Raw genomic sequence first — 16,762 nt, 5'->3', positions numbered from 1 at the left:
CGAGTTGTTTTTTATATATTTTTTAATACGTCCTTTTAATTTATACCATGAGAATTCTTTTAAAATACCTTATCTTTTTAAAAATAATATCACTAAAGTTTTAACTAATATTAATTAAATAATGGAAAGAGAGAGAAAAAATCGTATTAAAAATATTTTAAAAATTATCTTATATATATCTTTACTATAGTCTGACGTCACCTCTCTACCCACCCTCCTCGGCCTGCGCGCTCGGAACGTGGACTGCTCCCGTTGGCCCATACATTACGTAATGTTCCTGTCGTAATCGACTCTTCCCACGTCGCTTCCGTACTCTCTCTCTCCCTTCCTTCCCTTTCGTGAACGACACGATCCGGCCCTCCCGCTCTCTCTCCTCCCCTTCCCCTTCCGCTGTAGTACTCATTATGTAGAAGACGACGAATCCATCGATCCATCCCTCCTCGCCTCCGCCTACCCATGGACTTGCTCGAGCTCCACCGTCTCGTCGCCGGCGGAGCAAAGCCAGGGTTCGATCCCTTTAACCTCCCTGGCTTCTCCGCCTCGGCTGCCCCCGCCCAGCCCGGATCGGAGTACCCGATGGCGCCTCCGTTCGACCCTTCTGCTGTCGTTCAGCCTCCGCCTCCACTTCAACTTCATCCTCCTCCGCCGCCGGCGGAAATGCAGATCTTCGGATTGATGGAAAGTGGGGGGAGAAGCGGTCGGTGGCCGAGGCAGGAGACGCTGACGCTCCTGGAGGTGCGGTCGCGGTTGGACTCCAGATTTCGGGAAGCCGCCCAAAAGGGCCCCCTCTGGGACGAGGTTTCTAGGTAATTGATTCGCTGGTTATAATCCCCAAATCCATGGCGTTGGTAGATCGATTTGGCTAATTAGGATCGATTGGTAGGATCATGGCGGAGGAGCATGGGTACCAGAGGAGCGGGAGGAAGTGCAGAGAGAAGCTGGAGAATCTGTACAAGTACTACAAGAAGACCAAGGAAGGGAAAGCAGGGCGGCAGGACGGGAAGCACTACCGGTTCTTCCGGCAGCTGGAAGCCCTATACGAGAAGGAAGAGAGAGGAACCGATTGCAGAGACGCCGATCAAAATCCTAACTTTTCCGGCGGCAATCGCGTCGTCGACAACATTAATGCTACCGCCACAAGTACTAATCTGCCTCCCAACTTCCAGCTGCCTTCCATCTGCTTGTTGTCGAATTGCTCCACTGACAGCGACGGCAGCTCGTCATCGTCGGACGAGGAGGAAGAGAGCGACCGGGCTGCGAAGGAGTTCATCGGCGGGCAGATCAGTCGGTTCATCGAGGCCCAGGAGGCATGGATGGAACGGATGCTGCGGGCGCTGGAGGAGGCGGAGGCCGCGCGGGTGTCGCGGAAGGAGGAACAGCGACAGCGGGAGGCGGAGCGGCAGCGGACCGAGGCGAAGCGTTGGGCCAGCGAGCGGGCGTGGACGGAGGCGCGCGACGCGGCGATTATGAGAGCGCTGGAGAAGATTAGCCGGCGGCGGAGGTCGACGGCGGACGATTAACGGAGGAGGTTGTGGATGAGCAAAACCTGGTGCTCAAGGTGTTCGATCAATGTCGTCTTCTTTTGGACATTAATGCAAACAGGTGGGGGCTTGTCAAGGAGAGTCATATGGATAGTCATAGATCGGGGGTACGTACGTACGTGCGTGGGTTAGCTGTTTAATTATATTGCAAATAGTTATAACTAACTAATAAACACTTGAATTAAGCAAAAACAAAAAAAAATTGATCACATAATATTTTAAAATTCTATTTTAATGTCAAAATGATCTTAATTATCTAAACTCTTTTAGATATTTGATCGAAAAATCAAATGAGTGCGTCTTATTTTTTTGATATCTTCCAGGGTGACCATCCTATTTTTCATTTTTATCAAAAAAAAAAAAAAAGGTATCTCAGCCTACCATCCTTGTAAATAACAAAGGTGCTATCAAACTTCTGTCGGGACTATATCCTCTGGTCTCCTTGTCCTGATTTATTTTTAGACCGAGATAAAAGCATTGGTGGGAGACAATGACCCTCACCAGTTAACAGGTGGGAGGTCATTATCCTCCATCAATGTAAAAGTTGGATCATGAATTGATCTACTCTCATCACATGTATTAAATCAAATGTTAGATGAGCATGTATTGTTACGATTTTATAACTACTATAATGGGAATGGTAAATGAATAGGATTTAATCCATATAATCGTTATAACGTGCCGATCAATTTAGGATTTAATACTTATAGTGCGATATAATAATAAAAATGTAATATATTAGAGGACAATTGGATAATTATATATGAATTACTGGTCGATGGATCATTCCCTTTTTATTGATTCGATGATTAAAAATAAAAAAAATCACCCTTCTTATTTTTTCCTATTTCACACATCTAACTTACTATTTAAATCACTCATTTGATAATGAATACAAATATTTTGATAATAAAATAAGAAATTTTAAGGATATAAAGCATTATGTTGAATGATAAAATTATCCTTATATTTAAGTGGTATTATGAGCAATGATAAATTCGACCGTCGGGTTGTTGGATTGAGATGAGATCCGCTGTCTCGAAAATATTGTGTCCCTGTGTCCCAGTATTAATTTGACGGCTATGACATTTTCATGATGTACATTACATCCTTGAGATATGATTTAGTTTGTCGGATCGACTGGGACACGGGGACACATATTTTCGGGACAAAGGATCTCATCTGATTGGGTTGATGGAGGTTCGGAATTAAACATGGTTGGCAAGTTATAATTTTGAGTAAAGCATTGTCCTTGATTTATTTATTATATTAAAAATTGATGGGAAAAAAAAACAAACAAAGAATGGCGCACCTTCGCGTTTTTTTTCTCATAAGACCATAATTCCAATGAAATTATTAGAAATTTATTACTTGTCTATTAAGTCTCACTCCACTTGATTCATAATGCTCATCGTTCAAGCTTTCGTCATAATTCATGCCCATGAGTCATCTCGATTACTTTCTTCTTCTCCATCCGATAATTACTTTTCTTTACAATTAAAACATAAAATTAATCTTAATTACAGGCGAGGAGTGGAGAAGAGGATGCATGGAATGGAAGCACACGGTCCGGTGATCACTCGATGGACATCTGAGAGAGAAGAGGATACGAATGGACGAGGAGGAGCGGAGCGATGCGAGGACAAGGATGGAACAAGACGACGTTGAGGGCGGCCATGCATTAACTCCGATGCATATGCATACATGCAGCGCCGTGAACAGTTGTTGCTGAAGCACAGCTCCACCTCCATTTTAGGCAATTAACCTCCCCCTCCCTCCCTGCCAGGGTGCTCTCGCCCTCGCGCAGAGGCAGGTGCGACTGTCCGGGGCAGGCCTGGGAGAGTGAGCCTGCAGCGTGGTCACTAGCGAGAACAAGATTGGGATTGAGCAATGGCAGGTGGGTGACGCCAACCTTGGGAAGGAACAGCCGCGCGCAGTAACAGGACTGAGCTCACTGTGCTTGGTTGTATGCCTGCGGTGCCATTTGATCGCCCAACAGTAGCTTACAGTACGCTGATAACTGCATTCATATCAGTACTTCTGTTAATTTGCAGGAAGAGATAAATTATGAATGATTATGAGTTCTTAGAATAAAGAGGAAGATATTTATCTTAATTATGTTATGATTGAAATCTTAAATTTTAAATTAGTAATATTTTATGTGCTAATCATTAGAACATTCTGTGAGAGAGAGCGCGCAGAGGAGTGAAAAAGGAAAGAAGAGAGAAAGGGAAGGGACCAGAGTTGTTCATCCTCACAAGCCGATGAGATAAAATGAAAATTTACCATAATATTTTTGTTGTCCATCAGCTGCCCGCTCACCTGCACGATGGCATGCCCGCAGTTGTCTGGTCAAGCGAATCGAGCATCTAAGTCCACCGTGAAACTCATTGTTTCCCTTCGTCTTTCTTTTCGCTTTCTCTATTTTTTTAATTCTTTCTTTCTCTATCTTCTCTTTAGAATTTTTTTCCCATCTTAGATTCCTAGTTATTCATAATTGATAAGTGTGTGTCATCCCATAATACAACGGATGCTCTTTTAGGAAGGAAAAAAAATCAATTTATATATATATATATATTCATTACAAAATCAATGAGATGAATTTAATAAATTATCTGATGATAAGTAAAGGTTAAAAAAAAGCAGGCAGATTCCTATAAAGGTGCTTCATAGAAATTACATTTGCATGATTAACTGTAACAATATGCTAACTCTATATCAATAAATCAGTTCTTCAGTATGTTAATCCACATTTAATGAGTTCATATGGGCTGGAAAAGCCTCATTGTCAAACATCAAAAGATATGAATGAAAGTTATATCAATAGGTTGACATTATTAAAGCTGCTGCAAGAGGACATGATGCAGTGTCGACTTATAAAAATTATGGAATGAAATGAAACACAGAGTAAAATGCAACAGCAAGCAGCACCAGTTAAAGATAAGGGAGCCATCCGCTGGAAATTTGTGTGCATTCCCCTCTTCCTTTCCCTCCCCCACTAGTTTTTATAGGTTTCTATCCACTTAACATGGCTCACCTTATCTTGTACTTGAGTTCCTGTTTCATATTGCCTTCGGATCCAAGAATGGGGAAAAACATTCAAAGGCTGTCATATCTTGGATGCATTCATGTACATCAAAATGGCAAATAATTCTTATTTACTGCCAATGTTCTCCATTAAATGCTTCCATAATCGCTATAATATGAGTATAGGCATCAAGTGTGCTTTGTTGATAGAGTTTGGAGCTCGAGAATGCATGGCCATGTCTAGATCAAATTGACTTTCAGAATAACTGTATGACTTGTGAGATACAACTATAGATAGATGTTGTGCAAAGAGAGGGCAATACCTCTCAACCTTTCTGAACCGCGGAAGAAGAGGAAGAGAGAAAAGAGATCGCGCGGAACAACAAGACAAAGACGCACAAAAGAGAGCAAACACCAGGAAGGAGAAGAAGAAAAGAAAGAAAAAGAGTTACCGTGGTTCGGCGACTTGCCTACTCCACAAAACGGCCGAAGCTTTATTAGAATTCTCTTCTACACAAGAGAATCACATCTAATGATTCTTGTGTTGTCTGATTTACAATGGGTTTACAATGATCCCTATAAATACTGCTAAACCCCCAGACCCGGTAAAATCGTAACATAATTTGTTATGAAAAACATAACAAAATTCTGTTATATAAAATCTTAACAGAATTTTATTACGAAAAATCTTAACAGATTTTTCTTCCATGATATCCCTTCATCCAAATATGAGCCACTCGTCAACAATCTCCACCTTGGCGAATATTCACCCCTTCGAAGAATACGAATATCTGGACAAAACTCCATCTGGATCTCTGGGTCTGGGCTTCCTTCCTCTAGCATCTAGAGATATGGATCAAGTTCAAGCAATGCTTAAACTTCTCTGTAGTCACTAGCTTTGTCAGCATATCTACAGCATTGTCTGCAATGTGAACCTTCTCAAGTTGAATTTCCCCGGAAGCAATCAACTCTCTGATCTTGTGAAACCTCACATCAATGTGTTTGGTTCTCGCATGATACACCTGATTCTTCGCCAAATAGATAGCACTCTGACTATCGCATAACAACTTGACTCCACCTTGCTGAACACCCAGTTCTCTGACCAACCCTGTAAGCCATAAAGCTTCCTTCGCTGCTTCAGCTGCTGTCATGTACTCGGATTCCGTAGTAGACAATGCAACAATAGATTGTATCATAGATTTCCAACAAATAGGTCCTCCAGCCACAGTGAATACGTATCCTGTAGTAGACCTCCTGTTATCTAAATCTCCTGCATAGTCTGCATCTACATACCCAGCAACTAAAGGATCTTCCGGTTGTCTACTGAACATGATGCCATAATTAGTTGTATTTCTCAAGTATCTGAAAATCCATTTCACTGCATCCCAATGTGGTCGACCAGGATTTGAGAAAAACTTGCTTACCATACTAACTGCTTGCGCCAAATCTGGTCTCGTGCAAACCATGGCATACATCAGACAACCAACTGCACTGGCATAAGTAACCTTTGACATCTCTTGGATCTCGTCATCCGTCTTTGGACACTGTGTGCTGGATAACTTGAAGTGATGCGCCAGGGGTGTGCTCACCGACTTTGCATTCTTCATGTTGAACCTATCCAACACCTTCTCCACATAGCTACGTTGAGACAACCATAATCTCCCTGCAACTCTATTCATGTGAATCTCCATCCCAAGAATCTTCTTGGCCTCTCCCAAATCTTTCATGTCAAATTCCTTGCTCAGTAGCCTCTTCAATTTGTCAACCTCTCTCATCTTCTTCGCAACAATGAGTATGTCATCTACATATAGTAGTAAGAAAATCAGTGATTCATCTTCAAGGCCCTTCACATATATGCAGCAGTCATACTCGCATCTCCTATATCCGTTTTGAATCATGTATGAATCAAAACGTTTGTACCATTGCCTAGGAGATTGTTTCAGTCCATAGAACGATTTCTTCAACTTACAAACCAACTGCTCTTGTCCGGACTGACTAAATCCCTCAGGTTGTGACATAAAAATCTGCTCCTCCAAATTTCCATGAAGAAATGCCGTCTTCACATCCATTTGCTCCAAATACAAATCGTGATGTGCCACCAAAGCCAATACCGCTCTAATTGACGTATGTCTTACCACTGGAGAGAAAATTTCTTCATAGTCAATCCCCTTTCTTTGTGAATACCCCTTTGCTACCAACCGAGCCTTAAACTTCACTTCTTCTCCCTCTGACATTGCTTCTTTCTTCTTGAATATCCACTTGCACCCTATAGCTTTCTCTCCTTCAGGAAGTTCCACTAGATCCCACGTTTGGTTCTTATGCAACGACTCCATCTCCTCTGCCATAGCACCCGTCCACCTGTCCTTCTCAGAGCTATGTATTGCCTCCTGAAAAGATGTAGGGTCTCCGCTACTAGTGGTAAGTGCATAAGATACCATGTCTTCGAATCTGTATCTAGTGGGTGGTTTTACGACTCGTCTCGTTCTACCACTAGCTATAGTGCGATGCTCCATGTGCTCTGAGCTAGAATCATCGAAGTCATGAGTCTCTAGCTCCACCTGCACAATATCTTTCTCTTTGTTGCTTTGTGGTGTTTCCTTTCCTTCTTCCTGAGTACGTTGTAACATAGCTTTCTCGTCAAACACCACATCTCTGCTGATCACCACCTTGTTTGCCTTAGGATCCCAAAGCTTGAAGCCTTTAACTCCTTTCTGATAGCCCAGAAAAATGCATTGCTTTGACTTTGCATCCAGCTTTGATCTTTCCTCACTAGATATGTGCATATAGGCTGGACATCCAAAAACTCGAAGATGAGAGTATTCTACTTGATTCTCTGTCCATACTTCCTCTGATACTTTGCCTTCTAGTGCTGCCCTTGGTGATCTATTAATGAGATAACATGCCATGTTAACTGCTTCCGCCCAGAAATTCTTTGCAAGCCCTGCATTCAGCCTGAGACATCTTGCCTTCTCAATGATTGTTCTGTTCAACCTTTCCGCTACCCCATTCTGCTGAGGTGTCCTGCGAACCGAGAAGTGCCTCATTATCCCATGTTGCTCACAGAATTCCGAAACTTTGAATTGTATACTCGGTTCCATTATCGACCTAAGGCATTTGATCTTCCTTCCAGTCGATTCTCTACTTGAATTTTCCACAATTTAAACTTTGCAAAAGTTTCGACTTGTGACGATAAAGTATACCCATACCTTTCGTGAGAAATCATCAGTAAAACTCACAAAATATAAGTGTCCTCCACGTGATGCTACACTGGCCGGTCCCCAGAGATCCGTATGTACGTAGTCCAGAATCCCCTCCGTCTTGTTTGTTGCCGTCTTAAATTGCACTTTGCTCTGTTTCCCAAGAACACAGAATTTGCAGAATTCAAGCTTGCACGTTTTGACACCCTTCAACAAATCTCTCTTGTGAAGTTCTAGCATCCCACGTTCACCCATATGCCCTAGCCGCATATGCCACAAGACAGTACTATCTGATTCAGACTCCACCGAGGCGACTCCACCTACAACTGTAGTCCCTATCAACTTGTAGATGTTTCCTGCTACCTTTTGTCCTTTCATTACCGTCAGAGCTCCCTTGCTGACTTTCATCACCCCGCTCACTGATTTGTAATTACAACCAATACCATCCAGTGTGCCTAGTGAGATCAAGTTCTTCCTTAGCTCTGGTATATATCTGACATCACATAAAGTTCTGATCACACCATCAAACATCTTGATTCTGACATTCCCTATGCCGATAACCTTGCATGATGCATCGTTTCCCATCAACACTGAACCAGAATCCACTGCCCTATAGGTGTCAAACCAATCCTTGTTTGGAGTCATGTGATATGAACATGCAGAGTCTAAAATCCATGCATCCGTCAGCTGCTCCGAACTTGACATAACTGATAGCATATCTCCATCACCGCTTTCTGAATTTTCTTCTTCAACTATGTTTGCAGACTTTGCCGAACTACTTTTGTTCTCTGCAACATATTTCTTTATCTCTGGACAATTTCTCTTGATATGACCTTTACCTCCACATTTGTAGCACGTGATCACCTTCTTCCTTCTCGACTTAGAACGAGTCTTGTTGTTGTTGTCATATCCATGTCGAGATTTGCTCCTACCACGCTCTTGGTTGCTATTTACCACAAGTCCTTCTCCTTGAGAAATTTCATCGCTTGTTTTCTTCCTTTGGTGAAAACCTAGCAACGCACTTGTGATCTCCTCCAATTTGAGAGTTTCCTTACCCCACATCAAAGTAGTAACCAAATTCTCGTATGTAGGAGATGAGGTAGAGAATTCAACAACATCAGTGCCTTATCTTCATCTTTGATCTTCACATCAATCCGCCTCAGATCACTCACAATCAGGTTGAATACGTCGATGTGCTAGCTCAAATCGATTCTTTCTATCATCTTCAGCCCAAACAATTTCTACTTGAGATAAAGCTTGTTTGTTAATGACTTTGATATGTACCAACTTTTTAACTTTAGTCAAACTACCACCGGTGATTCCTCATCCATGACATGGTATATCACATCATTCGTAAGACAAAGCCTGATTATTGCCACCGCCTTCTCCTGAAATTCTTCCTAATCTAGTCTCTCCATGCTTTTTGATTTCCTTTCTCCTAGCTCCTTCACAATGTCTTGTTGCCCCAACAAGTCCTTGACCCTTCTTTGCCATAATCTGAAGTTCCTAGTTCCGTCAAACTTCACCATATTACACTGCGTAGAAGTCGTCCCGAACATGTTGAAGAAATCAGCCAAAACCTGGAGCTCTAATACCAATTGTTGTGCAAAGAGAGGGGTAAACCTCTCAACCTCTAGGAAGAAGAAGAGAGAAAAGAGATCGCATGGAACAACAAGACAAAGACGCACAAAAGGAGAGCAAACACAAGGAAAAAAAAGAGTTATCGTAGTTCGGCGACTTGCCTACTCCACAAAACGGCCGAAGCTTTATTAGAATTCTCTTCTACACAAGAGAATCACATCTATTGATTCTTGTGTTGTCTGATCTACAATGGGTTTACAATGATCCCTATAAATACTGCTAAACCCCCAGACCCGGTAAAATCGTAACAGAATTTGTTATGAAAAACATAACAAAATTCTGTTATATAAAATCTTAACAGAATTTTATTACGAAAAATCTTAACAGATTTTTCTTCCATGATATCCCTTCATCCAAATATGAGCCACTCGTCAACAATCCTAAAGTGCTACTAATTCCACTACATGATAACTCTCTTATTATTAATACTTCAAACAGATGCTTACTAAATCTTGTTTACCTCATCTCTTCGGTGGAGAACAGAGAGGTCAGAGTACTGAAGCTAGTGCAGTTGACTTGATATCCATTCTTCAAAGTGCTTGATCAATGGTGGACAGTACTGTACTTTAAGGCTTTGCTCTACCATAAATAGGACAATCCTTGGCCTTCCAAAGCACCCACAAGCCGCCTCCTGTTAAGAGCAGCAGCAGCTACTACCATGGGAAGAATTAGACAATCTTTCCTCGCAGTCATCTTGTTGATCCTTCTCTTTCACACATCTTCAGGTTTCATGCACTGTTTCATTGTAGAATCTTTTCTCTTTGCTGCTACCTTGAGTGACAACTTTTTACTTGTGTTCTCAGGCGATCTCGAGCTTGGTACAAATGTAGCCGAGCCACCAAACACTGCATATTTGTTGTCAAAGGTAACTTGCTAGTAAATAATTTGATAAAAGGAAGTGAAAGAAAATGTAAATGCAAGAGGTAACACATGTTCTATGCTCCTTTTTGGCTAGATGGAGACCAGAGTGGAATTGGAGTTTACAGTGCTAGATTATGACTACGGCGGGGCATAATGGTAGACATGAACACATCAAAGGAAAGCCAGGAGGAACCAGCAGCAAGAATCCATAGAGGAAGTCTTTGCAATGGAGCAAATTAACAAGTCTAAGAAACTACGGAAAATTGTGTATCTTGCAATTTCATTATCTGCCCAACCATATTCATGCAGGAAGGACAACTAGTAGGTTCCAAATTCATAATGTGATTTTTCTTTTTCTACTGGTTTTAGGTGTCTAGCATAAGGAGATACCTTGTCTCGAAGGTCGGTTGTTCTTCATATGGATGTCTTCAACATTCACCTCTTCTTCATGGAACAAGATAATCATTTTAATGAAGAAACACTAATAGCTGACTTAGCATCTTGTTCTTCAAAGGGATGTTGTGAATGCCATTTTAACACTGCACCACTTTTTTAGATTTTCTCCACAAAATTGAACGCTCACTTGGAATCACCAAGATAATAACACATACAAGTAATACAAAAAGGGAAAGGATAAAGATATGTGAGCTCATATGATGAAAGCTCAAGATTTGTGACAAACCTCAACTCTGCGTAAATGACAAGTCTTCTTACTTCAACCCACAATTTTTCCACACTCTACTGTGTACTAGGCCTAGTAAATAAGAGGTGTCTTTGGTCTATGTCTGATTCACTTACCTAATATTGTAAAGTACAGCAACATTGCGATATTTTTTGCAACAAACAAACAAGCCTTTGGCATACACTCAAGCTGTATTGAAATGCCTTGCACCAAAAATCTGATGATCAAACTCTGAACTCTCACAGGAGCTTCCGAGGTTTGTAATCACATCATGAACAGATAGTCTGATTATATAAGCTCCAGACAATCTAGATATATCAATGCACTCCTCCAAATCAGAGTCACAAGCCAACATGACCCACTCATGATCATCATCAAGATACTTGATATCAAATGTACCCACATCCAGCTTGAACCTCCTAGAAATTTCATATTTGAGAGGCACAACACCAGCATCAGTCGGCAATCGAAATCTGATTATGTCATCTTTGTAACTTGCCTTGATGGTAAGTGTGTTATTTTCTTGTACTGCCCAGTTTTTTAATGCAGTATCATTCGGAATCATGGCACAACCATCCTGAGAAGCCTCTCTTCCAAAAACACAGAGATTTCTCAAATCTTTTGTGCTTTCAGAATCTTTGATTGCCATTTCAACTGGTGTTTGAGGTTCTTCTGCAATGAATGGGCTAGGAAGAAAATTTTCATTCGGGAGTTTCTGGTCACAATCATTTTCTAATAGGAACTTTGAGGAAGAGCCAACATCCAATCCTTGATTTGAGTCAAGAGGTGGTTGATTACTTGTAAAGATTTCGTTGACTGGACCGCTCTGGCATGAACCTTGAGAAATAGGGGCATCCATGCTGTCATCCAAAGAGCTTCCTGATTTTGAACAGCGAGAATTATTGGCAGGCCCCTGTTGCAGATATGCATCATCAATATTTAATTGAAGAGGAATAGATTTTTGCTGCAAATCATCTCTATCATGGGGCTCCTCAAGTGAAAATTCTCTCCCCTTCACACCTTCCTCAAAGTTCTTTAATCTTTCCAAATTAACAGGCCATGGAACACAATCAATAGTTGCTGGTACTGCACCTGCTAGAGAAGTCAAATCCAACGATCCATCCCCTTGAACTGACTCAATGACATGCTTCAGCTTTGAAAGAGAGCGATTGACCTTATTGATTTTTCTAGAAGGCCATCTAGAAATTCCATGATGCCTACAAATGCGCTTCATGGTTGTTGGACAAACTGTCAAATGTGAAAATTTTAATTGTTAGTTATTGAAACAGAAAGGTAACGTGTCTTAACTGTTAACACTATAACACAGCATATTATTGTCAGTAAATGCCCATATATTGGCAGTTGCCATCATATGCTGTGTTAAATACAACTATTCGTGGTTTTATAATGTCATTGAACTCGTATATATAAATATAAATGACATGGAGGACACACAAGGGAGATTTCATGCATAACAAAATTCGAGATTTCATGCATAACAAAATTCTCAAAAGCATACCACCAAGTCTCCGTGCAGCATCTTTAAGACTTCCAGAGAAATATTGTTGCAGAACATCTAAACTGATCATCTTTTCTGCCTTGCCTCTCCTCTTCCCAGGTGTTTTAATAGTTTTCTTGGCCAATGATATTGAACCTGAAATTATATTGCCTTCAATTTTGACATCAGGATCTGGAGTCTCGTGCAAATCCAGAGATTCATTTTTGTTGTTTGCCAATTCGTCATTTTCTCCAGCTTCCCAGATATTATTTTCAGGCGGCGAAACATTAAGACTAGTATCAATATTTTGACTGGATAGGAGCCCACGTCGCAACTCAGTGTCATCTGCAACAAGATAGACAAGTTCCAGAGATATTGCTTCTTCAAATTCCATATGGGTTATGATTTTCATGTTCTGGAAGCATTGTTTTAACAAAGCTAAAATGGACTTCAACATATCTTGTTGCTCAACAGGGCTTTTACAGTAGGCTGGAAGAAAGAATTCCAATATGTAATCATCGTCTCCGGAGTAGACACTTCTTAAGCATATAGCGAGACATCCAGCTAACTTGAACATTCTGGCATAGTGTACAAGAGGGTATTCACTTTTACAATACTTGGTAATATCGCTAGAGAAGCATGGTCTGCGTAGTGCAAATGCCATGCCAGCCACACCTTGTCCCTTCTGTAAATGATGTTCTAGGCAAGCTTCTCTAAAGCCCCAGAAGTGGGAATCAACAATATAAAAAGCAACATCTGTAGTTGACATGCAGACTTGTCCCATGCAACTTCCATCAAAGCTTGAACAAGTCTTCTTAAGCCCACCACCGTGAGCCAGAATAGTCCTATGTCTGCATGGAACCCAAGCCTGGGCAAGTGGCAACTTTTGTGCTTCACAGACAATAGTAAGAATTTCCAGAATTCCAGCTAGAGCTGCTTGTCGTCCATCATTAGCAATCTGGTTTGATGTAGGAATCAACCTAATAAAGTTGTTAGTAAATTATGAAAGCACAACAAATACTTTTCTAGAGGTGAAATGACTCACCACAACTTTTGCAAGGTCCACGATTTCAGAACTTTTTAAGTTTACAGTCTGCAAGATAATAGAAACAAAGTTTAATGGAATGAATATATCCAGATGGAAAGGACAGAATTCTTCTCTACAGCTACAGCAAGTTCAAAAATAAAAGAAATGTTATAAAAACCAGATAGTTGATGAAACAACAGAGCAGATTAGCATACAGATGATTTTAGTGACAAGCTGGACAGCTGAAAAACACCAAGGACTTCAAAGAACATTCTTGTTTCTGGTGAAGGAAAAACCACAGGATAGTGGTATATATTCACACTACCAACAAAGGCAGAATTATGAGAATATACCCTTGATAAGTTAAATCCCATAATCCCTAGATTATGGAAATAATGGTTCCACCATGCAGACAATTCAGCCCCTATCAAACCTTTTGAGAACTTTGGCATCATTTCCTCTTCATCAAAGCATGCATTCCATGCCAGAAGAAGATAATATGTAAAACTTTGATGCTTGAAGAATACTTTTTGACCGAGAAAATTTATCCTAGCTCAAGAAAATCCAACTACCTTGGATTATATTGCCAACACAAGATTTCTTTGTCTCCATATTCTATTTAGGCACAAAAGTTCATGTTTGTGTATTGAAAATAATGATCATACAGGATAATTGACTATATAATAAGGTTCTGATTGATTTTTAACTAGTCTATATCTGAAGGCCACTACCTAAAGTAAACCATTTATTGCCTTGAACTAACTGATTAAGGGAATACCAAAAATCTAAATGCAATCAAATAAATGAAGGATCAAAAATATGAATTTATGTAACTGCCCATATTTCCAAGGAGTTAAAGGCACTCAGAAAACATGAACTTAACTAATACAAGGTTAGATCCATAACTCCTATTAGTTGTCAGCAATATTAAGACACCTTGATTTAAACAAGCGGTTCTTGAAAGACGGACAAACCACTAGGGCACCAAATATTTTCTTTGAATGTGATATTTATCATGAAAGGAGCTTAGTAACTAGCTACTCTTAGTTGTTATGTCATCTGAGAATCATCTATTGATATGTAATTTTTTATTGAGATTATAATCTCAATGGTGAAGGTGACCGACCCAGTCCAACGAAAGTTTTCCATTGACTATCATGGTAAATCAGGAAGCGCTCAAGATAGTCTATCTAAACGGTCAGTGTTCTTAGGCTTGTCATTCTACTGGAGGAAAATTCCTGCAATGTGCAACTGAAAATCAAACCTTAGATGTCTGGTTAACCGTTGGAGGGCCTTAACTGCTGCACCATTGAGATTATAATTCATGATAGATTGAAATGTGGTTCACAACTAATTGAGATTGTAAATGACATTTTCTATTCAACCAAGAGACGTATATTACTTATCACACCCAATAATTTGATCTTACACTCCAAACAAGAAGGCTCGTTCTTTTAGGCTAAAAAGTAGAGGAATCGGAACAAAAAATATTAAACAGGTAAAAAAGTGTTCCTACCTCAAGAGCTTTGCAAACTTTATCAACATCATAGGCATAGTTGACCTTTTGTGATGTCAAGACTAGCTCAACCACCGCAATGCAGGACTGACCAGCAGGGTCAAAAACTGGCAATGCCAAGGTCCCCTGAATATTATAAAGCAGGGCATAGTTAAGTCGCTGATACTCCTTGCTGCTATAGTACTGCACATTTGGTGTCCATTCTGGCATTTTTTTAGTAAAGACACGACCAGGCAGACCGAGATATGCATCACATTCATCCTCATCTACAGAAAATATGTACATCAGAGACACTGTCCTGTACTGTAGGAGCGTTGTACTCTGAGGATCCAAGACGAAGGGTTGCCCTGAAGTTGTGAGAACACAACGGTCCCCGTTCTTTGCAGGTGCCCACACCTGAGCCAGTACATGCTGATCTGTGGATTTCTTAAAGCGCCGTAGTGCCTGTGTCATCCTCTCTTTGATCACACAGGATGCATCTACATGCTCTTCTGTTGCTGGTTGAAGCTGCCTCTTGTTTCCCTCGGCTCCATAGGCCTTCTCAGTTGTATCTGCAATTCCAGAAAATCACCACCAAGTCAATAAACGAAAAAAAAAGGACAAATAAAGATAAAATCAAAATATTCTGCACCACTCTGAAAACTGAAACAAAACCGCGGATGCTTGAAGCAATGTTTGACGTGCCAGAAGCTTACAAATTCCATAAATTACAATAACTGTGAAAATCAAAGAACACGCTGGGTACTTTTCATGATTATCTTATTCTTACCAAATAAAAGAACAAAAGTGGGTACCTTAAGCGTGGGGGAAAAAAAAATATATATATATAGCAGAAATCGCAGATAATTGAATAGTACCTGAAAACAAAAGGAGGACTCCTCGTTTAGGAGTATACTAACTGAAAATGGTTGTACTTTGATATGTATTATCGACCAAACTTTAGTAAAAACATGGTCAATTGACATAAACTTGAAATAAACTACATCCGTTCTATTGCTATCAGGTAAAGCAAAAAGCCAACTCACGCTTAAACTAGAGTGAATTCACATATTGGTCGGGAAGTTAAAAAAGAATACCGTCGGCGAGTTTCCAATCACAGTAGAAAAACAAAGAAAACAAGGAAAATGATATACTAACGATCTTCGAAGAGAAGCCGGGAGGATTCGAACAGAACAGCAAAGGTCAAGTCAGGAAAGAGCGGAATCTGACCATTGAAAAATGCCTGATCCCCAATACGAGCGCTCGATACTTCGGCAGCTGTATCCTCCGCGATCCAAAGCAGCGACGAAGGATGTCCGATCAATAGAGACGGAGGCGGAAGAAGCGGCGGCGGAAGAGAAGGGGACGAGGAGATTACAAACTGGGACAGGGGGGTCGCGGCGAAGGAGGGAGGCCACGGGGAGCCATCGAGATCGATGTCGAGGTCCATCAGCGGGCGCGACGAGTGACGTCTAGCGTCGGACATCGGAAAGGGCGGGCGGCGAAGGAACCGGAAGGAAGGCGACGACCGAGGGCGTTGGTTCCGTTGAGGTCGCCTTCGCAGCCCGCGAGATAGCCGCGAATACAGATAAGAAGGGGAGTGGGGCCTCTATTATCTGCCACGTCTAACCGTCGGATGAGATCATGACGGCTATAACAAGAAAGCGGTAAGCTGTGACGTCAGCTGAAAAAAAATATATTCTGCTAAACAGGTCGGGCACTGCCCGAAAAGCAGATTCGCTCCACTAGGCTCAAGCTCGGACTCGAATGAGTTGTGCCCATTTTTTTTTATT

The 16,762-nt window shown here is 41.1% G+C and overlaps 2 protein-coding genes and 1 long non-coding RNA gene across 4 annotated transcripts; 2 read left to right on the top strand and 1 right to left on the bottom strand.

The window, feature by feature from the left end:
• The first annotated feature begins 329 nt into the window (after positions 1-329).
• On the top strand, positions 330-1,640 carry LOC122051251 (trihelix transcription factor PTL-like). 2 transcript variants are annotated; one of them, XM_042612266.1, is made up of 3 exons: positions 331-806; positions 884-1,140; positions 1,217-1,640. In XM_042612266.1, the coding sequence occupies exons 1-3, from the start codon at positions 457-459 to the stop codon at positions 1,468-1,470; spliced, it is 861 nt and encodes a 286-aa protein (XP_042468200.1). In that variant the 5' UTR covers positions 331-456; the 3' UTR covers positions 1,471-1,640. The 2 variants fall into 2 exon arrangements, with proteins under 2 accessions (XP_042468199.1, XP_042468200.1); XM_042612265.1 differs by having other exon boundaries at positions 330-806; positions 884-1,640.
• Positions 1,641-9,659: 8,019 nt separating this feature from the next.
• Positions 9,660-10,668, top strand: LOC122051248. The gene is made up of 3 exons (XR_006131405.1): positions 9,660-10,131; positions 10,210-10,271; positions 10,362-10,668. It is a non-coding gene; the product is annotated as an uncharacterized LOC122051248 (long non-coding RNA).
• A 227-nt stretch (positions 10,669-10,895) lies between these two features.
• On the bottom strand, positions 10,896-16,549 carry LOC122051247 (protein NLP3-like). Its single transcript, XM_042612262.1, has 5 exons — positions 16,200-16,549; positions 14,991-15,541; positions 13,493-13,540; positions 12,469-13,405; positions 10,896-12,197 (listed from the first exon to the last, which is right to left on the bottom strand). Exons 1-5 carry the CDS (start codon positions 16,453-16,455, stop codon positions 11,134-11,136), a joined length of 2,856 nt encoding a protein of 951 aa, XP_042468196.1. The 5' UTR covers positions 16,456-16,549; the 3' UTR covers positions 10,896-11,133.
• Positions 16,550-16,762: the final 213 nt, after the last annotated feature.

This window comes from Zingiber officinale, chromosome 3A (genome assembly GCF_018446385.1).
Source record: "Zingiber officinale cultivar Zhangliang chromosome 3A, Zo_v1.1, whole genome shotgun sequence".
Taxonomy (NCBI): domain Eukaryota; kingdom Viridiplantae; phylum Streptophyta; class Magnoliopsida; order Zingiberales; family Zingiberaceae; genus Zingiber; species Zingiber officinale.
Note: the sequence above shows the minus strand (reverse complement) of the source record. Positions and strands in the feature narration are given on the sequence as shown.

What these genes read in the sequence shown, in the direction of transcription:
- LOC122051247 (XM_042612262.1), bottom strand. Translation starts at nt 16,455, where the DNA reads ATGTCCGACGCTAGACGTCACTCGTCGCGCCCGCTGATGGACCTCGAC. An exon ending in TGGACCTTGCAAAAGTTGTG is followed by an intron (nt 13,406 to 13,492) that starts GTGAGTCATTTC and finishes ACATCAAACCAG; the next exon opens with ATTGCTAATGATGGACGACA. An exon ending in TGCTGCACGGAGACTTGGTG is followed by an intron (nt 12,198 to 12,468) that starts GTATGCTTTTGA and finishes CACATTTGACAG; the next exon opens with TTTGTCCAACAACCATGAAG.
- LOC122051251 (XM_042612265.1), top strand. Translation starts at nt 457, where the DNA reads ATGGACTTGCTCGAGCTCCACCGTCTCGTCGCCGGCGGAGCAAAGCCA. An exon ending in CTCTGGGACGAGGTTTCTAG is followed by an intron (nt 807 to 883) that starts GTAATTGATTCG and finishes ATCGATTGGTAG; the next exon opens with GATCATGGCGGAGGAGCATG.